The 21,726-nt window shown below is 39.0% G+C and overlaps 1 protein-coding gene across 1 annotated transcript in view; it reads left to right on the top strand.

Annotated features, from left to right (window-relative positions):
• The window catches only part of LOC121334429, a 74,170-nt gene that overhangs the window by 30,781 nt on the left and 21,663 nt on the right, over positions 1-21,726 (top strand). Inside the window, exons 29-50 of the mRNA XM_041401573.1 lie at positions 163-302; positions 1,696-1,858; positions 1,970-2,056; positions 2,601-2,735; positions 3,140-3,259; positions 3,791-4,008; positions 5,646-5,839; positions 6,944-7,246; positions 7,941-8,170; positions 9,179-9,340; positions 9,538-9,615; positions 9,969-10,319; positions 12,219-12,569; positions 13,480-13,611; positions 14,252-14,401; positions 14,863-14,979; positions 16,548-16,755; positions 17,754-17,866; positions 19,289-19,401; positions 20,285-20,366; positions 20,572-20,709; positions 21,376-21,538. Coding sequence (XP_041257507.1) covers positions 163-302; positions 1,696-1,858; positions 1,970-2,056; positions 2,601-2,735; positions 3,140-3,259; positions 3,791-4,008; positions 5,646-5,839; positions 6,944-7,246; positions 7,941-8,170; positions 9,179-9,340; positions 9,538-9,615; positions 9,969-10,319; positions 12,219-12,569; positions 13,480-13,611; positions 14,252-14,401; positions 14,863-14,979; positions 16,548-16,755; positions 17,754-17,866; positions 19,289-19,401; positions 20,285-20,366; positions 20,572-20,709; positions 21,376-21,538 — 3,748 coding nt within the window. The remainder of the gene's footprint in view (positions 1-162; positions 303-1,695; positions 1,859-1,969; positions 2,057-2,600; positions 2,736-3,139; positions 3,260-3,790; positions 4,009-5,645; positions 5,840-6,943; positions 7,247-7,940; positions 8,171-9,178; positions 9,341-9,537; positions 9,616-9,968; positions 10,320-12,218; positions 12,570-13,479; positions 13,612-14,251; positions 14,402-14,862; positions 14,980-16,547; positions 16,756-17,753; positions 17,867-19,288; positions 19,402-20,284; positions 20,367-20,571; positions 20,710-21,375; positions 21,539-21,726) is intronic.

The raw sequence follows: 21,726 nt of genomic DNA, 5'->3' as shown, positions 1-21,726 counted from the left end.
AGATTTGGACTTAAACCACAGCAGAAATGGGTGTCTGTGAAGTGACAGCCTTGCTGCAGCCTGTTGAAACAGCATGGTTTCCATATTGAGGTTCCTGAATATGAATGCAGTAAATCTGATGCAATTGTCCTTTCCTGTTCTGGTCTCATGATCTGAGTGCAGCCTAAGAAGACAAACTTTTCTGTGAAGATTGTTTGGAGAGATTATAAAAGTCTGCCTGTTATACTGCAGTGTGAAGGTCAGATAAAAGAGCTGAGGAAGGAGAAGATGCTCTATCAAAAACGTGCAACCCTGCATTTCAGGTTTAGTATTCGTATTTGTATCTTTTAAGAATGTTTTGGCCTAAATTTAATGTGCATCTTGATGCTCTTAGGAAATGTTCTGGGCTTTATAAAGTGAGAGTACCACATGCACAGGGTCTGTTCTTTGTCCCATCTGGTTCCCTGAACCTGCTCAAGTACAGCAGCTTCATGGCCTGGTTATTTGTGTCCATTAGGTTTTGGCCTCTTTGTTGAAATGACAGTGAACAAAGCTGTCAAAGGCAACAGACCATGTGTGCTGTGACATGTTTGCTGGCAACTCAGCCAGGCATATAACCTCCTTTCCTGAAAACAGCAGGATTTATGGTGTGTCCAAACTTGTGTGTGGTGAGAAGTTCCAAAATCCAGATCTGATTCTCTGTGCCATCCATGTGCTTTTTTCCTAATCCTTAGGCATTATATAGTCATTCTAAAGCCAGAGGTATCCTCTTAAAACATGTAACAAATGGTCTTGTTTAGATTTTGGAATATATTTTCATTTTCTGGTGAGAATGAGTACACTGCTCCTACATATTGCCTGTCCCTGAAATTTCTCTCTTCATTATCCATTACTAAAGCCCAGCCTGAAGGCCTTAGTAAAAATGTGTGCTCAGATTAGAGACATCTGGATGACTTCTGGGGAGATCTCAGCTTTCTTAAGGCACAGCAGCATCAACAAGAGTGCACAGGCTGCCTTAGGAGGCCCTGTACAGCTCAGAGATAACTAAAACACTTGGAGGTGTCTTTTCAGTAGAAAAATATGTAAATGAAGAGCTGTACCAGATATTCTAACATGTATAAAGGCAGTCCAGTGCCTGCTTATAGAGGTTCGTGCATGCTTCCAAGAGGTCTGACTAATTAAATGTGCAGAAATATTTAATGAAGTCCATAAACCATTACACTGAAGTAATAAACTTCTCCTAGAGCTGTGTAGTGCTGAACATCTGTTGCACAGGGTTCTTGGCATGTAGATGCTGTTTCTACATAAAGCATAAAATGTGGATAGGTGAGATTTCCAAACCTGGCAGGAGCTTTTGGACACTCCTTATTTGAAATGAAGTCTTGGCCATGCAGGTATAGAAGGTGTATGTGCTGGTTATACATGTCAGAACTTTAGAGCAGCACCTTCTCCCATGCCCCAGGCATTTACCAAATTCAGGATGGAAACTCTATCAAAAATTCAGGTTAGTGTGTGGAGTTTGTATGAAGTTGTCATTATGCCCTGTAGTTCCTTAAATGTCCAGTCCCACGTGTTTTGCTTCTGTACCTGACACCCTGGTAGTAACTGATAATGTTGGTTGAACTTTGCATGTTCAAGTTGAACTCTGCATGATTTCTTGTTGTAGTTGTCTATTAAGATCTTTTACACTATGTTTATTTCTTGGTTTTTTTCCAGGCATCCTTTTAAAGTGCCTTTTCTGCAAAGCTTCCTTCTGCAGGAGACATTTACTGTTGACAAAAAGCAAAAGCACTATTTCATGGAAACAAAAGTTTTGATAAATGGAGTGGAGGAAACAGTTCAGACTCTCATACTTGGTTATCAACCTGAAAACCCCTATGTGAGTTATCAAAAAACTTCCTTTAGTCTCATATTCCAAAACAAGATGCAAATGAGTGGTTTACTGCATATTACTTATGTTCCTTGCATTTTCTCTCAAAATTCTTTTTAGATTTGTGCTGGCTTAACTCATCCTTATAACATTAGGATATTTCCCAAAGATGTTGAAATGTGCATTTTAACTCTAAGTCATCAAAATGTGAGTAAATTTCCCATTAGACTCATTTAGGAGACATTCATTACCTGTTTATTTACACTTTATTGTCTTTTCAGACTTCACTTGCTATAGGTCTTTAGTTTCTAGCCACAGAGCTGCTGCAACCAAATTGTTCAGAGGGTGATTATGTCCTTGGTACCTCCTTAATTTTGTAGACTAATATGTTGTGTAGTAATCTATGATAAGAATACTTCATATATTATTTTTAGAATATTATTATGCATGAGTGTTGTTAACAAAACAAGTACTGGGATGGAATGGATTCAGTGTTCTCACTTTATCTAGCTGTATCTATTCATCTTTCTTACCAAATGTAGCTATTTTTCCTCATTTTCTTTTCTTCTATTTTCCTCATTTTCTTCCTCATTTTTCTCATTCTTCTTCCTCATTTTTCTTTCTGAGCCAAAGCATAATAGATTGAAACTGTTTCATTTTTCATAATGTGTAGGCATGGCTTCTCTGATCTTTCTTTATACACAGGGTTAATACTCAGTGCACTCTGCTTACTCCCATTCTTAACACACAGGTGAAGCACGAGCTTGAGACTGTCCTAAAGGTGAATAAGGAAGATGTTCTCAGTTTTCTAGGGAGGTATCAGGACAAATCCGGTGAGGCAGATTTTAGACACCTTTTACACGTGGATGTGACACACTCGTTCCAGGTACTGATGGGTTTAATTTTTGGTGTTTTTTATGTCTTGGTGACTGTTTTACTGTGTTGTCTTTAGAATTATAATTGTTTGATTACAATTATAATTGTTTGCTAAATGTCCTGAACCAATCAAGTCCTGGCCCTGACAAATAACTGTAGGTGTCTCAGTATGTTCAGTTATGTATCTATAATTTCTGTCAATAATATCTTGTAAGGCACACATTGACCTTTTTTCATGCTTTTTTTACTACTTTCAATATGTTTTTCAGTATCTTGTGATATAACTGGTAAAAGTTGATACCACATTTCCTTATATGCATCACCCACTTCATGCTAGAAGTTCAGACATTAAATCACGTGAGGCAGTTGTGGGGAATGCAGTGCTCTCTTCTGATACTTTACTTTGTCAAATAGCTTGAGTTTCCACAAGCAGTGGCCCTAAGCGGGGAGCTGTTCTCCAGGCAGACTGAACTGGAACACTTAGACTGTGGTGTGAGTGTAAAAGCCATCATCAACAAGAACATCTCTTCACAGGTCAGTCCCCTGGTCATTACAGTCTTGTTGCTTGAACTTGAAGCTTTTGCATTTCATACACTCAGTGACTATACTGGACAGGTGTAAATTGTTAGGGAAACAGTTAACTTTTGATGGTTAGAGTTTGTTCTGGCTAGATAGTTACATGGGGTTGGAACAGTTGGCTTGTATTTTGGCTGAAATTCAGAAAACTCTTAAAGTCTAGTTAAATTGTACTTAAAATTCAGTGTAGCTCACATTTTGTTGCGCCAGGGTTGGAATAAAGACAGGGATATCACATACCCATTACCTTCACAGACAAAACAGACTCAACATAGGCAATATTAATTTAATTTATTGCCAAATAAAATTAGTCAGATGATGAGAAACAAAGATGAGAACTAAAAACTGCTTTCCCGCTTTGCTCCCCTCTCTGCTTTTGTCCAGTCCCAGCTTGTTGTCTGCAGTCTCATTGCTCAGACTGATGTTTCAGTATTGTGTATGATAATCTGAGATCCTTAAAGACCTGCTCTCCTTTTTCTCTGTGTGCAGGCCCAGGCAGCCCTGAAGAGTTATGGTGAAAACAATGTCAATGGCTCCCTTCACCTTCATTCCAATGGAAGGGAAGTGCTGATGCTGGAGGTCGATGTGAACAATGAAAAGAGGAGGAATGCCAGAATTGTTGAACTGAGGGCTTTTCTCCATCAGACAGTCCTGACAAATCCAGAATCAGTACAGTTCCAGCTCATGGGCAAAATATTTCCATCAAGGTAGAGAAATCACAATGTTGGTTAATTGAGGAACTAAAGAGTGTTCTGGGATACAAATTTAAATGTAACTACTTTCCTATGGCTGCAGCAAGGCCGCTGAGTAAATGCCAGTTCATGTGTTATCCCTATTGTTGAAATACTTTTGCTCCCTATGTTTCATAAGTTGATACAAGTTGTGTTAATGTGCTCTAGCTGCTTTCCAAGGACTTTGTATAGAGAACTTTGAGTGAACAGATAGTACAAGTTATGCCAGTGGAAAAGGGCACTTCCCAGTGTTTATTATAAGGTTTTTAAAATATTGGAGAAAGCTCTGAGGTGGCAGAGGTGGGAAATACAAATTTGGCCCTCCAAGTTTCAGCTGATTTTTCAAATTTTACAAATACAAAAGTATGCAGTGAAGAATTTTAGAATTTCTGCAGAGGTCCCAGTGTTTACCAATTGGATGGGATAAGGAGAATAAGGAAATAAGAGTTAAAGAAATCAGAAGTTACTACAATTTAGATGAAGCACATTAGATTTATTAGTGACACGAATAATAAGATAAAATGTTCCAAGAAAGGTATTTAATGTAGTTCTGCAGTATGCTTGCAGTTTTGGCCTTCCAGTAGTGCATTAATTTGTTTAAATACCAGGGTAAGCCACAAGAGAGCAATTTATTGCAGTTCACAGGAAAGAAAACAGAACACTTAAAATTTTTGGAATGATGATTTGTTTAGGGTTTGTTTTACAAGGAGAATACAAACAAAAATAAACTGTTGAGTGTTTCTGGAGAACAGCTAAAAGGATGCAGTCTGTACAGACTGCAGTTGCTGACTGAGGCAATAAACCTTACTTCCCTGACTACGTAGTTTTGTTCTTCCCATGGAGTGGATTTTCACTGAGGTTTTGCTTGTCATCAGTCTTTCAACAGGGTTCCAATTTCTAGAAGGGATGTCTAACACTACGAAAACTGGACTGATTGCTTCACTTTTAGGTATTTTGTGTAATATACTTCAGTCTAGAAAGTCAGATAGTTCAGTGGATAGTTTGTTAAAGGCCATGTGAAAATTGTGTCTCAGTCTTATACTTACAACACAAAAAATTTTGTTGCTCCAGCAAGTTTCCCTGAAAAGCTGTGCCACTTTTCTCCAACAGTCTTCAATTCAGGGCCAAGATGCACAGAAATATTGTTGTTTCATTTACCAAACTCAAATGATGGTCACACTTAGAATTATTTTTTAAACTGAATTCTCAAGTGCTGCTTTTAAAGCAGCACCAAAGATCTATTTCATATTGTGACAGAGAAGGCTTAGTTTCCAACTCAAAGTCTCTCCAGCTCTTTCTTTTATTAGGAACCATAACAAAAGCATTCAAGAAATTTAAAGAAAAAATTAGTCTGCTAATCTGTAAATCTTTACTGAGGAATTTATAAACATCTGGTGAATAGCGTGTGCTGACTGCAGGGCATCTGATTGCCTGATTCACAACACTGGAATGAGTGTCCAGAAAATCTAAGGATGGAGACTCCAAACCTGACCACACACACTCCTGAGCACCCTGCTCTCATTGATCCTGCTTTGAGTGAGGAGGGGTGTCTTGACAATCCTGAATCAACCATAATAATATCTTACTAGCAATTTTTATGTCTGTCTTTTTAGACTTCTGTTGTCTTCCAGCTTGAAGCTTAATGAAAATAGGCTTCACATGGATTTCATGGGAGCCAGGGAGCAGAAAGCTGGTTTTGTTTTGTCCCTAAATGGAAGAGTCCAACACACTTTTACTGGATTAAAGGCTATACCTCATCTCCTTTCTCTGGATGGATTTCTGAAGTGCAAAAACAACATTCATGATGGTACTCTGTTCCTTTGTGTTTTGTTCTAACCTGCAGCTACCTAAGGACGCTGCTTAATTTTAATGTAATCCTTCCTGAGCTGCACAATGTACTCAGCTCTGGGCCCCCAACAGAAGAGCAATGTGTTCCTGTTGGAGTGAGTCCAGAGCAGACCACAGAGATGATCAGAGGACTGGAGTCCCTCTGCTCTGGAACCAGGCTGGGAGAGTTGGGGTTGTCAGCCTGGAGAAGGCTCCAGGGAGACCTTAGAGCTCCTTCCAGTACCAAGAAGGCTGGAGAAGCACTTTGGACAATGGGGAATGTCTTCAAACTGACAGAAGACAGGTTTAGATTGGATATTAGGAAGAAATTCTTGTAAGAGTGATCAGAAAATGGAACAGGTTGCCCTGAGAAGCTGTGGATGCCCTGTCCCTGGAAGTATTCAAGGCCAGGCTGGACAGGGCTTTGAACAACCTGGGACAGTGGAAGGTGTCCCTGCTCATGGAAGAGGAGTTGGAACAAGATGGGCTTTAAGGTTCTATCCTGAACCATTCTGTGATTCTGTATAATGCAGAGCAGAGTATTTGGCATGCAAAATGAACCATGGGTCATTGGGCTGAGAGTATTTTTCAGCGAACTAACATAGTTTGGATTTTTCATGTTTTCATGGATTAAAGGAAATAGTGGGTGGCCTCTTTTCTCTTCTGAAATGTGGGGGCTGACTTGAGATTCCTACTCCTTTGAATGGCTCCATGGGTGGAGTAGATCACTGCAGAGCTCTGCAATTACACAAGTAGTAGGTCACAATCCATCTGTAAATTTTCCTTCAGAGGGACTGCAGTATAGTACCTGGCCTAAGGGCACAAGCAGCTTGGTGAATAAAAAGGAACAGCTGCCAGAAATACTGTTATGTAATTTGTTTTAGACACAGTCACTAGTAGAGAAACCCTCAAACACTGAACTGCTTTGCTCTCTAAATTAGGCAAAATTATCTAATGTGATAAATGGAAATTCTTCTACTTCCTCCTGATATTACATTAATTGTTAATTTATACATTACTCCTAAAACTGTGTCTATTTCTCCTAAGAAACTCTCCCCACAGTAACAATTTCTGTCTGTTACAGGTAACATCAATGTGATGGTCAACAAAAGACTGTATGGACTGCATGTCAGGAACAGGAATGTGTTTGGGAATACCACTGTCCACAATATCACTGTTGCCATGGTTCAGAATGGCAGTCAGGGAATCCCAGGGGAGGCAAGACTGAAAGGACACCTGGAACTGAGTAAAGAGAAGAAAAGGGGGCTAGCTAGCTTCCAGGTGGATGAGAAGGCTCTTTCTGTAGATTTTTTCAATATCATGGATCGTGGGCATGGCACAGTCAGTGGGACTTTCACACATAATGTCAACTTTTTAACAGATGCAGGTAGGAAGAAAATCTGACTTGATGATATGGTCTTACAAGGTGAATTTACCTAAATGATTGCTGACCAGTGGAAACAGATGAGTTGTGTTTGCTCACACCAGAACAAAATGTCTTCTAGTCTTAGCAGCATTCTTTTTAGTATTGTTGAGAAAATACCATAAAAATGACCCAGAAATAGTTCAAAGAGTTTTGAAATACTTCAGAGGAAATTATTTCTCTCTTGTACATCTGTGTTCTTGCACAGCATCTAAACTGACCAGTTCCTCTGAGTATACTTATAATGCCAAGTGTTGTTTCCTAAGCTAAGCCATGGATTTTCATAAACTGGAGTTATCGGTAATTTTGCACGGGTTTCTTTGCACAGAATAAATCTTTTTTGAATTTTTTGACAGCTGACTACTGGAGTTGAACACAATACCAATTGGTAAATATCCTTTATTAAGAAAAGGAAAGTTCTTGATTTCCGAAGTGCATGCCACATTTTAATTTAGCAGTCCCTTTTCAATATGATTTTAACCTGTAAGGTAATGTCCTTCTATAAATATCAGTAAAGTGATCATACTTTATATAAAGGTGTGTCTTTTCTTATGAAAAATTACAGAAGGCTTCTTTTGATCTGTAGTGCATCTTCTCTGTAGTCTGTAATGACAACCCAGAAGTGCTATGTTGATTTTACTTCCTTCCCTGTCAATAGGGTTGCCTTTGGATGGCAGTCTTACTGCCACATGTGAACGTGACACAGGAAATCACACCATTGCCATAGCCCTGCAGAGTGGCAGTGAAAGGATGGTTGCTGTGTTTGAGGGGCACAGAGTGACCACAGAACCTCCCACATCCCAGGTATCTGTGAGCTTAAAGCACAACATCTCAAAGATAAAGAAACATGGGATCCCTTTTGTTTTAGAAGCTGCTGGCTATTATGAGGTAAGAAGAGTTCTGCCTGTGAAAGTTCAATTTCTGGCAGGACAATTTGTGTATATGTGATAATTCTAGACTTTTCCTGTGCACTCTATATATTTATTCTAGAAGCTGCTCTGTTTTTGAGATGTACTAAATTCCTGAGTGAAAGAAAGGTGTTGTCTGGCTCCTTGTCATACTGTGGACCTGTCATCTGAGCTCTTGGAGCTGAATCTAGACTAAATGAGATGCTACATTCAGTTCTCATTTAAGTGAAGATTTTGCTGCATATGAACATATGTCTTGTCCAATTTTATCTTCCCCCTGTAAATGGGAAGTGGACCAGCAGGCCTAAGGCTTGCATCTGGTACTGGATTTAACTGGTCTTGGTGTCATCCTTTAGATGGCTGCTAAAGAGCAGAAAGTGTTTAGCATGGCTTTCCCTTTGGAAATTCCTACCCACAGAAGCATTATGGACCATGATTCCTGGTATGGTGTTGCTTGGCTGCTGTTCTCTCTATCTGCATTTCTGCTGTAGATCTGTGAGTGTTACAGCTCTTTTGCATTGCAGATTATCATTCCATTAAAGAAGAGTTCAAATACTTCGCTGTCTCAGACATCCACTGAAAGGCTCAAGTCACTCACATGCTTATATTTGGGTGGCTTCAACCACTGTGGTAGGGTGAGACACAAAGGTGAAAGAATTTTAATAGTTCCTTTGTCTTGCTTTTTAATAGTTCCAGTGCTTTAATTGTTTGTGCCTGTGGGCTCAAATCCTTCAGGGTACTGAATGCTCTCATATGTTTTGAAGCCAGAAAGAATTATTGATATGCTGCATTTAGAAGGTCTGGCATAACTGCAATCTCTATTTGAAATGAGGATGCCTTGATGAATTTGCATTTTTATTTTACCAGTGCTGCCACCCTGACACAGACTGTGGTGTTTAAGCACAGTGCAACATACTCTGCCTTTCCCACTTGTTGCTGGGATGTCATTGTTTGTTTCTTTCCATGATTTGGTTTCTTTTGTGCATAGAATTTCTCCAGAAAGATTGCTGCGGGGATAACAATCACAGTGGAGACAGAGCAGCTCAAGATTGAAATGGAGAAGAAAACTACTGACACTGCTATGAAAATTTCTCTTTCACTTCACCATGATGTGGGAGGACTGATGGACATTGTTCCACATGTACTAGAGGTTTGCAGAAATCCTGCCATTTATTGTAATGGCACTAAACTGTTTATCTTTTTGAAACAGAACTCTAACCTTTAATCTATGTTTTGGTGCCTTCATCTATTTGATCCTTAAAGTAGCCTTGTAACTTGCTCCTCTGAATTTTAGTCCTCCCTGCTTTTCTTCATTTTCTGAGTGTGCTTTGTTGACAACATCAACAGGTTGCTTGCGGTGGAGAATCTGCTAACAAACAACTTTCTGGCCTTTGCAATGGTGCAATTGCATTTCATCATTTTGAGGTACTTGCTTCATTTATAAACCTTGCTCTCAACAGCATAGTGTCTTAACTACTATGGAGAGAATAAGTACTGAAAGTGTCGGACATGTAGAAATGGATTTGAGCTTCCTGGAAGTTTTGTGTGTACTTTCAAGTATTTTCATTAATAATTGGTTTGGGTTTTCTTCCTGTTATTTCTATTCTCCAAAATAAAAATTTGAGTCCTTCTCGCCATTTGTTTCATAATTTATAATTATGTAGGATAAATACAAAATGGTGTAGGGAACTGTTCTCTCCTAGTAATAGGAGCTTTTAAAAACAGTATGTGACCTGACAGGAACGCAAACTTGACCACAGTTTTCTGTAATTTTTCAGACTCCAGCAAGAATTTCACTGAATGGGTCAATATTTACCAGCAACTTTACTGTCATCCTCTTTGGACATGTTTCTTTTCATGATGTATTTGCCTGCCTACAACTCTATGCCACCTGTAACACTCATCCTCATTTAGAAATTGACTTCCAGCATTCTTTGCCTTCACTTCATTCTCTGGGAATTGCCAGAGAGAACCAGCTGAAGGTGTCAGCCATGAGAAGTGACAAGTACAAGGGCATCCTTGGTGTTGTCCTTGGGCCTTGCACTTTGGAAGCTGATGGGGAAGTGAGCCTGGCAAGCAATGAGACACGATGGGTACTTACTTTTAGAAACAAGTGCGTCAGTTTAGAGGTAAGCCCAGATTGTTTTCTGCATGCCCTTCCAGTCTGTGTATTTCTGATCACTGAGTCACAGAAAACTGTCTCCTCACACATTTATGGATAGGTCAGATTTGGTCATTAAAGTTCTGACAGAGCAATGAGTCAGAGCATTTGCAGAGGGAAGTGGTAATTTGGAGTAATACAATGGTAGGTGTTACTGCTGTTGCCATGAAAATGTTGCTTAATAATAGTTTATTAAGTAAAATAAACTTTTGTCCTGAAATCTAGAGACAAGCATGTCCTTTCAGTTTGGAATTGTTGAGGTTAAGATTTTTTCTTCTACATTAATTATGAAAAAATTATTCAAGGATTTATTCTTCTTTCCCCCCTCCCACCCATTTAGCTTTTTTTCAGGTTTTTCACAGAGAAATTTCTGATTTCTCTATGAAACAAACTGTCTTGTGTGGTCTTTTCCAAACACAGATTGTTTCAGAAAGGAGGAATGCTTTCTTATGAATTTAGAACAAATGAGAAGACAGTTGCTTTGCTTTATGTGTTTTAAACAGTGCAATCTTTTCTGTTGCAGAGGATGGGATTGCCTCGTGCTGCAGTCTTGGGGGGCTCATTTCAACAGAACATCTGCAACGTGGGCTTGTTAATGAACCTGCAGTGTGATGGCAGAGCAGTGGATGTGCAGATAGACACCTCCTGCCAGCATGAATATACACTCCAAGGGATGCTCAGGCATTCATTTCCCTGGCTCAGCCAGCTTGGGCTGCCTTTTGAAAACTCAGTCTTGTTCTCTGCAGCCACAGACTCCACCACAGAGGGCATTTTCCTGCTGCAGGCTGGCAGATGCACGCTGAGGGCTAGAGGGGATCTCTGTATTCAGAATAAAGCTGACTGGACACTGGAAACAGAAACAGAATGTCAACTTCTGCAGGTAGCTCTGGGAAGCTTTTAAAGAGAGTTTGGGGATCATATGAAGGCCTTGTGGGTTTTAGCTAACGTGACACTGCTGGAGCGTTGGGAAGGCACTCTGAAGGCACGCCTGTCCCACAGCATCAGGCAAAGGCAGCGTCTCACACATCCTGTCCCAGGTGCTCACTGGAGACTGAGATCAGTTCAGCCTTTGCTGACTGCTGCCTCCGCAGGCCGACACTGCCCTCTAAGGCTGAACAGCAATATTAGCCTCACATTCCCTGGTCTGTGAGGATTATATCAACAGGGAACTTCCTTTTTTTTTTCCAGTTAGCCTCACTGACTACATTGGAAAGAGTGACAATTACAAAATCTGGGCTTTTTTCCTAGATGTTCACAGGCATTTATATTTTGCTTTCAAATCCCCAAACTGAGTAACTTCCTCAATTACAAAGTGGCAATATAAAAATGACAGCAAAGTTATAGTGAAAAGGGAATGAAAACCCCTTAAAGTATTAAAAAATACTATAAATTTCAGTGTTTTTAGAAATCCTTTGACCAAATGGGAAGAAACCTTTCATTTGGGATGTTATACAAGACAAGCTGGAAGTTTAATTATTAAAAAAAACAAACCTTCTGCAACCAGGTGAAAGAATGTCTGTTAGGCCTATGAAATTTTTATACATTAATTTGTATGAAAACTGAGATTGGTGTGGTCTGGATGAAGCATAGAATGTTTAGTAAACTTTGCCAATCTGAAGAAACAAGTATTTTGTATTTTTTGTAAATGTAAAACTTGGTAAAGATGCAGAAGTTGTGAATTCTGCAGGATAGTTCTTAATTCTTTCATCATGCCCTATTCAGGAAAAATCACCATCTTTCTTGCTGAGGGGGAGAAAAATGGCAGCTTGGAGATTGTAGGTTTTGTCTCTGATACTGTATCATATAATACACACTTGTCTTAAAGTGTTTGTATGTTCCAAAGGATTTTTTGTTTAAATCTTGACAGGATCTCAGTTTCCCAACTCAGTCACGGCTCACAGGATCCTTTCAGAAAGACAAGTGCCAGGCAGAGCTGCTCTCTGTCCTGGAAACAGAAGGCAAAACTGCCCGTCTTGAAGTGAGAGCAGAGTGCAAGCCAAAGATGGCTCTGGAAATTCGATTCAGGCATGACCTCCCCCAGCTGAAGGAAATCCCAAGGGAAAATGAGCTGTCCATCACTGCACGGAAACACTTAAAATATCTTCTTGGAGTTGGAATGAAACTGGGTGCCTGTGAGCTTCAAATGAATGGGGACTTTGACCCTGAAAAGAACCTGCAGTGGAAAATGCTTATAGAAAACAAATGCCAAACAATTCAGGTATGGAAAAGAATTTTCTCCTTTAAGGTTGAATTTATACATCTAAGCTATGACCTTTGTACCTGCTAAAGTCAAAAGACAATCTAAGTATTTCAAAGAGGTAGCAGAGAAAGAAGAAAAAACATTCTCTTTAAATGTTGCATCGTACTTCTGGAGCAAGTAATTCACTGTATTTTCTTATGGCATACACCAGATTTTCTTTTAATCAGTACCTGCAGATAGTGGATTTGCTTGTACTAGCTCTGATATGTTTTCTAAAACATGGTTGAGAAATCTGCAGGGTTTTTCTGTTCAGAAATAATGATTATTCAAAGTTGTCTTTGGCTTTATCAGCAGTTACAGTTTCTCAGCAGTTTGAGAAACAAACTCTGAAATAGTCTTAAAATATATGAAGTAAATAGATAATCTTCAGGTCAGAAAATTCAGTGTATGAAAAGTTTGAGAGACATGTGATCACATTATGATCTGTGGATTCAATATGAAAGTCAGGGTAAATCTGAATATACAAAGATGAAATTCACTTGCCCTTTCCCAAAAACAGAACTGCCATAATAAACTTAGGTATACTGTCTGATTTCACTGAATTTATGGATGCTTTGGGTCACTGGGACAATGCCAAGCATAGAATATCAATTAACTTTTCATTTAGGTAGGAAGAGCAGCCACATTGTCCAGTGTTCTATTTATCCTAACTCATTTATCAAAAATAATTAGGCATATTCAAAATAAAAAAGACAGCATTTATAAAATGTATTAAAAAGCTCTCAAGATTTCTGAAACATCCTTTGCCTATGCTGCCTGATATACTTGATTTTACAGCTAGGTGATTAAAGTTACTATTAGAGCTATAATGTATTTGTGGTTAAGTGCAAAAGTGGTGATTTGTAGAAGTTTTTTCTTTCTTTTACAGGATATTGGAGCACCAATGAAAATTGATGGCTCAGGCCATCTTTTGATGGATAAAATGAACCTAGATTCACAGACACTGATCACTGTTGATGAAAGTAAATTCCGAGGACTCTTTATACTAAAAGTCACTGATGTGAGTACCCTGCAGGCTGTTGGAGTATGTGAACAAAGTGCTGGGTAATGTACTTTAACCTGTGTTATTTGGAACAAATAGTCAAGCTTAAGTAATAAATGCCAGAATAAAAATTAAATAATAAAATGTTTGAAAATCTGGCACCTTCAATGTGCAGTAACCGATGCCTAGGATAATAGGATATAGACTCTGGCACTTCCTGAATAATTTCCTTGTTATGTTCTTTGTGTGTACATTTTTGTTGTTTGTATTCTACTGTCTTTACATCACTGTGATTTACCCTGCAAAATAATAGGCAGTGATTAATTGAGACACTGCTGTTTGTTTATTCAGTGAGACAGCAACACAGGGAAGGCTGTGAATCTCATGCTTTTCTGTTGACAATTATAAGTTTGGATTCTCTTGTCATCAGAGCAAGAGAGCAGAGAACAACACAAATACCTCTTTCCTCAGGATGTTTCACTTTTCTGCCATAACTGGTAATTTCTGTATGTTTCTGTGCCATAGAGAAACAACATAGCTAGTGGGAGTTTAATTCATGTTAAATGTAGGACAGACAGATTTCTGGTTTGAGCTCTGTATTGCAGTGATCTTTGGGTTCTACACATGCTTTGCTCTCTGTGCTGTGAAATATTAACAGGAAAGGCAAGAGCTGGATGCAGTGCTAACCCATAACATCCAAGGAGCTGCTGACTTTGGCATTCCCATGAGGATGTTACTTGATGTGATATCAGAAAAAAACAGTGACTTCTATAAAGGATTTATTCATTTCTGTGTGAACAACAAGCAAGTAAGTGTCTTCTCCATATCAGTAATATGTGAAATAGAAGTTGAAGTGAGCTAATTGATTTGGTAAATATTGTTTCTGCAGACAATCCCAATGCAATACTTTGCTGGGGCTGGGTTAGTTCTAAAGGCCTTAATTAAATGAAGGCAGTATCTTTCAGCCAGTCCTTCTGTGCAATTGCTCCTTGCAACAAATTTGACATCAGCAATGATCCTTGACTCTCGTTTGTAAATTATATCAAACCTTCCTTATCAAGAATCTTCACTCGGTGCAGCATATTCCCTTTTACAGTACAAAGCTGTGACTTCTAACAAAATTAGACAGTTCTTCACCATAAAGTTTTCATAGTCTTCATAATTTTATTCTAATGTGTAATTAGTCCAATGATTATGGTTATTCAGAGAAGTCTCCATGTCAGAGATATGCCACAGTTAACTTTTGTCATATTTACTTGAACTGAGCAGATTACAGAAGAACTGAACTTTGTCCAGAAGTTGGATGTTGTGTCTCTTAATTACAAACTTACTCATAACATAGACACATTGAAGACTTTGCAAATAAAAGACAAGATTGAGTTGCAGGTAGGTTATCAACCTGGAGCCATGGCACAAGAGGGGGACAGCAGCTGGGGAGGTGAGATGGCAAAGAGCAGCGGGTGTAGATGGGACTTCACACATTTGCTGTTTTGGTGAAGGGGAGTCCAGGTGCTCCTTTTGTTCTTGATGGGAGTTCAGAAGCTCAGTTTGTTCTCAGCTAGAGAACAGTTATTCTCCTGTTCTCAACAGAGCAATAGTTTAGACCAGGACTTTCCACAGGCCTGGGGCTGGAGGTTGTTCCCAATGTGGAGTGAGAGGAGGGCACTGCATTTGTGTGTCTGACATGCTGCAGTGTCATCCCTGTGTCATCCCTGTGTCCCCTGGATGCACAGGGCAGAGGGGAGCACTGCTGGGATTTCACTGAGTCCTTTCCAAATGGTATTTTCCTTCTGAACTCTGATTACCTGGCATATATTTTTAATCTGAGAAACACAAGACTTATTAACCATGTAACTGAATAGCATTAAAACATGGCCATACATGAGAATACATCTTAAATGGTTGAATTCTAAAATAAAAGGGACATTTATAACTATTTTATGTTATAAAATGATACAAGATGCATCTTTGACACATCTTTGAGATTATACTGTCTCAACCAAAGAAAGAGCCCTGACCAGCAGGAGCTTTAACTTATACAATTCTGTCTTTTCACAATTTACTTTTGTTGCACACAGGCTATCTTGAACCTCAGAGTCACCAGGAGCTTTAGTTTGAAAGCGCTTTATGGTGCTCACCTAACAGTTCTTGAAGGACAAATTCAAGAATTTGAAACAATTACCAACATAACAGGGAATTTCCATCACTCTTTGCCATGGCTGCAGCAAGCCAGAGTCCCATCATCTTTACAGGTAGTTTTGGGGTTTTGTTTGTTTGTTTTTAATTATAATAATTGTCCTGTATAAGGATGTAATTCAAGCTCATGGCTTGAATGACAACTCCCGTTTTGTAAGGTACAGGATGAAAGCTGAGATTTTCTGATATTTAGAAACTGTGGATGCCTAAAACCTGAACTACTGAAAGTTTCTCCTTGACTGCTTTCTGAATGAGATTCTTCCATTCTGATCAGTGGTGGTAGAGTGGGCACTGTTGATATTGTAACTCTGCAGGACAGCTTGAACACATTGCACCAGGGACTGGAGTATTGCTCCTATGCTCTTTAATAGGAATTTTATACTTAAAGAAGTATTTCTTTGCATGCTATTTTCAGAGAAGTATTGGAGTACCTACTGTCTGGTAAATATTGTCAGTAGGAGTATATGAAGTTTCTTTTAGAAGAAGGAAGTTGTGTTTGTGGGATAAAAAAGAACCTAATGAAAATTTGCCATAGATCAGTGAGGCTGGCATGGCTTGACATTCATTCAGTTGAATGAGCTTCATACTTGAAAGTTAAAGATGATTAATGAAAGGCCAAGAGACATTTTGTTAATGGATAGATTTTGACATAATTGTAGACTAGACAGAACTTTCTTTCACTTCCATTTTCTCCTGTCTTAAAACAAAGTAGTATTTAAATATTATTTTGAGAACTTATATTTACATGTCATTTTTAGATAGATGTGGTCTTTCAAGGGAGAAACACTACTCAAGAGAGATATGTGCACATTGCAGCTGGAGAAACATCTATCACGTACATAATAAACTCCTATTATGTTGGCCACCAAGTGGATCTCTTCTGCCAGAGTGTGCACAGCAGTGAGGTACTCCAGGCATCAGGCTACCCTAAGGCAATCAACTTGATTTTCAGTTTACAGAAATCAGGTGGGTACCTGCCATTCCTGGCAGGGTTTTTATTCTCTAATAGCTCTATGAGGATGTTTCAGCTGTTCCTTCAACAGCTACAAACTGACTAAGATTTGCTGGTAGTACCTAAAAAGAGGCTTTATCTTGCTTGTAAGTAAACTTGTCTTTCTGAAACTGCATCTGTGATTAGCTGATTGAGCCAGTCTACCCTCAAAGTTTGCCCTGGCATAAATCCTATCTGCATTTCTCTCTTACACTGTGATCAGGTACCTTAAGTGCCCCCAGGGGAATATATTCATGTTGAAGAAAACAATTGTGAGAGCACCAAAGGGCAGGAGTTACTGAGGTTAGCAGGCACTGAATCAATACTATGTGAATGGCATCATCTCTTTTCACCTGTTCAGGAAAAAGCAACAGGACGAGAGGTCGTTCTCAGGACAGCCACAGTCACCATGTGATTTCCACCACAAGCCCACCATTTCTGTGGGTTTTGTCTTATCTTAAAGAATTTACAGGGTTTCACATTTCTTATCTCACTTTGATCTTCTCATATTTTCCTTTTCAAAAATGAAAATCTGGTAGGGCAGTGGGGAAAGGTCTTCAGGTCATGTTCTTTGGGCATTGTTGAGCTGCTGCAGCTAGAACCAAAGGAGTCACTGGAGGTCTGAAGAGCTCAGATCTCTTCCCTGGAAGAGGCTGCTGCAGGCCAGGGATGCAGTTGGCTGCATGGATTAGTCAGCTCTAGCTGCACAAACACATTCTTGACAGGAACTAACTTGCCACTTAACACTGGATGTGGGTGCACAAGCTCTGTTACCACAAGACTTTGTAAGGACATCCAGAAAAACTCTGCCCTCCTCCAACCACAGGCTGAAGTTCTTGTAATCCTGAATGATGACTTTGTCTTGATGAATGTATTAAGCTAAAAGCTGGCTGGGTTGATTTTATGCAGGCAGTACTGAAATTACTCAAAATTTAGCTGCTCAAATTGGCACTATTTTGTCCCTTCTGTATAGAAAACAAAGCCAAGACTGTCTGTGAAATCCAGTATGATGAGAAAGATATAACTGTGACTGTGGATGTTGACACAGACTTTGAACTCTTTGGTATATTTGTGTTCATGGCAGAGGTGAAGCATTCAATATCACTTTTCCATCATCTGGGACTTCCCTTCTTTCTTAAGGTAATGCACCACAAAACTTTTGCTGTGCTTTGATGAAAGCTGTCACTTGAGTTACATTTGCATTAATCCAGAGCACTTCCAGCGGCCTCAGTGAAATTACTCCAGGTTTATATGTAAGTGCAGCTGAGAGCTGACTTGGCCCAGTTTATCTGAATCCTCATTTAACTTAAGTACAGAGCTAGTGGTCTGTTTCTAAGGAACCTGGTCAGGCACCTGAAATCCCCATTTTCAGGGTTAATTATTTCAGGAAGGCATGTATTTACTATCACTTTGCAGCTGATAGGGCTCACAAAAGTAGAAAGAACTTTTGGTAGAAAACAGCTGTTCTTCATACCTAGAGAACTCCTTGCCTTGGTTAAACCACTTGTAGCACAAATACCTAAAATGCTTCAGTGTTGAATAAACAGAAGTATATTTATGTTCCAAACTACTTGATAGGATAAACAAAGGCTGTGTTTCTTTATCCCTTGGGAGAAAGAAGCATTAGTTGAAATGTCCCCTTCCCTTTTGAAGGGCAGTACACAGAAAAACACTTCCAAGTGATCCACCACCTTCTCTTCAAATAACAGGACATGTAGCTAGGATGCAAGAGTAAAAGTCAACATAAACATTAGATCAATATTAAATCTGCATATTAAGTATCAGTGTTTCAAGGGAATATTTACTACCAACCTTTTATTGAAAGATATAAGATATTTTCACTGCTTCTTCCCCATTAATATTTAGTGAAATGTCTTTTATCCTCTAAATGTTTGAATGAAAAAAAGAAAAGCAGAGGTGGTAATTCTTGAGGTGCCTTATTAATTTATAAGGTATGAGTATAACCAGGGGCCTTCACAGATTACAGTTCCCACAGACTTTGGCAAATACCAGTGCTGCTGTTGAAGTGTGGGAAATGGCCCTCAGCTTTCCCAGAGAGATTCTTTAGCATTTTCAGGATAAGGCTATAGATGATGCAGCAGCTGTGGGAGAAATGCCCTGGAGCAAAAAATCGGTGGAACCTCCTCTGTTTCTTTTAAAAAAAAATAAAAAGAAAGCACAATTTCTTTCTGGTATAAGAAACATGAGATTGTGGGAGACATAAACAAGAACCAGTAGCTTTAGACTTAAACCAAATAAGAGTACATTGAAAGTAACACTAGTATTTGTCAATAATGCAAATGAGTAGCTATGGAAACACACACCCAAAAAATGAAAACCTCTCATGAGGCTCTTGGTTTACATGTAGGAAGCATCCAGAAGGCCTGTCTGGAAGATAAACTTCAGTCAAGATGATGGCTTTAAGTGAGTCAAGAGATTGTGCTCATTTGAAGTGAAATGATGGGTAGAAATTATGGCATGTGATTTGTTTATTTTCCCTCTCCACAGATGACAATTCAAGAAGTCATGACTGAAAATGAAACTGAAGGTGCTTTGAGGCTGACCTATGAACAAAACAAAAACTTCTCCTTTTCCATCAGTAGGAAAAAAGACCAACAAGGGTAAAAGGGTCATTCTGAGCTCTGTAAAAAATGTCATTAGGCCACTGTGATTTCCATGGAATATAGTTACTGTATTAATAACCAAATCACTGGTGAAATGGATAACAAAACTTGGATAAAGTGAGTAGTCACACCAAACACTCTGTAAACCTCAGGGAGTTTCTGAAGGGCTGCAGACAGATTCTTCCCTTCACAGCCTGGGACCTGTCTCTGCCTACCCACACAGAATCCAAGTAGCAGACAGTGAAAGAGTCTGCAAAACTCTAGACCTGGACCAGACAAGTACATAAAAATATAACTTAACTTGACATAAGTATTTAAATCTTATTAAATTGTTTTGGCACAGTTGAAACTTGTAAAATTATGGTGACTTGGTTTTCTAAGTTGGTGTCAGTATGGCTGTATCTGCACAAAACTGTAGGCTTTTAAGGGTGTTTAGAGGTGTGATATTTTTAGCCTTGGAATATTCAGATTTTTCTTAAGTTTCTAGCAAAAGACCTTTGCACTGAAAAGTCTTGTACGTTCTGTTAAAATCTCTAATCATTGTAAATTCTAAGTTTATAAACCATGACAGTGCTTGCAAAGTCAGAGTCCAAAATACCTTTCTCATTTTTAAAAAGCGGATGCATTTGCTATGGCAAAATGATTTCTGCTTCAATGGGCTACATTCTGTCCCTGGGATGCATACATAGATTTTTTATTGAGGTCATTTTGTGTGAATGTATCAAAAACTGGGAGCTGGGTTAAGTGTTCAGTGGCAGGTGCTGCCATTTTAACTCTAAAAGCTGTGGCAGACTTAGAGCTAACTCAGATGAACTTGTGCTGCCAGCAAGAGAGGACTTTGTAAAATATTGTTGAACAAGAGAACATTTCTTCCCTTTAGTGAAGAATTGAATATAAAAGCACTCCAGACTCATCCCTTCTTTCTACAGTACTTCCCCTGTGCAGCACAACTGTCTTCTAAGGTAACTATCTGCAAGAAATCCATTGTATCCATCACTGCAAAGTAGACTTATCTAATATGTTAGGAGTCAAGCTGCTTTATTTCTAGTTCTAGTATCTCTAACATTTTTGTTATTGTTGAGGATGTTCCTGTTTTTAAAGATGTTAACAATCCCAGTCTTTTCCTTTTTTTTTTTTTTTTTTTTAATTTAATGGGAACTTGAAAAGGTAAATTATGATATGAGTGAAGCAAAAGGCAAGCTCTACCTCAGGATGGAAAAAAGGGATTTCAACGTTTCAGCAAAGCTAACTTTGACTGGAAGCAGCTACACTAATGCCATTGAAGTGGCACAGACCATGGCCCAGGTTGGTACCATCCACTGATAGCAAAGGTGGGCTGTGACAGGAGGGCACTCAGGGGATGGCTGCCAAGCAGTGAAGGCCAAATGCATCTCCTGCTGTCTGAGGTGTTCTGCCCTTGATTTCTCCAGTAGCATGAGCAAACATTAGACTGTGGACTAGTCTGAGTTTATATTTGTTTGCTCCCATAGATGGAGCACTCATATAGGACTTATCAGAAATAAAAAAAATAATGTGCTACAAACAGAACCAGTTTCTATAATGCAGGTACCACACATTTCTTTCTCTAAATAAGAAAAGACATCACAAATACCTATTGTTGTTTGTGCTGTCTGCTGGATTTATTCTGTAATAGTGGGACTCTTGATGTTGTAAGGTTTATTCTGTGAGATAAAAGAAAATCAAACTGTATAATAATCAAAGACTGTTGTATAGGGAACACTCGGTTGTTTATGTATGTTCCATTATTTGCAAAGACAGCTTTCTGTAGAAATGAAGACAAGTAGAAATGAATAGTTGCTCATATGAGCAGTGGGCTTAGAGTATCATTGCACTAGACCTTTAAAAACACATTCCTAAAGACCCCACAGGACTTTGGGGTACCAAAATTACACTCAGGTTTTACCTTCTCCAAGAACTTGGGGTTTAATGTTTGCTCTCTTTTATTTTTAGTTAAAAATTCTTCCAAGGCAACTTGTGTTTATGACAATTTACCAAAAAGGCAACAGAACTCATCTGCTGAGGCACATTGCCCTGTGGGATGGCAAAGAGATAAAGCTAACAGGCACTTACACTGGACCCTTCCCAAAGCTGCCTGGAGGCCATGGCATTCAGGGTAGGTTTCTCAAGTCTTTCACAAGTGTTCAAAGCAGACTATAAAATAAACTACATAAATCTTATTTCAAAATGAATATTCAAAATGCATGTCCAAAGGGTTTCAATCCTGGTTTCAATTTAGGGCTTCTAAGGTCTTATTTGCTTTAAATTCATTATACATCTGGCTGTCAGAAACATCCACCTCAG

This window comes from Onychostruthus taczanowskii, unplaced genomic scaffold (genome assembly GCF_017590055.1).
Source record: "Onychostruthus taczanowskii isolate IOZ18803 unplaced genomic scaffold, ASM1759005v1 scaffold19, whole genome shotgun sequence".
Classification (NCBI taxonomy): Eukaryota; Metazoa; Chordata; class Aves; order Passeriformes; family Passeridae; genus Onychostruthus; species Onychostruthus taczanowskii.
This window is presented reverse-complemented; position numbering and strand designations above follow the sequence as displayed.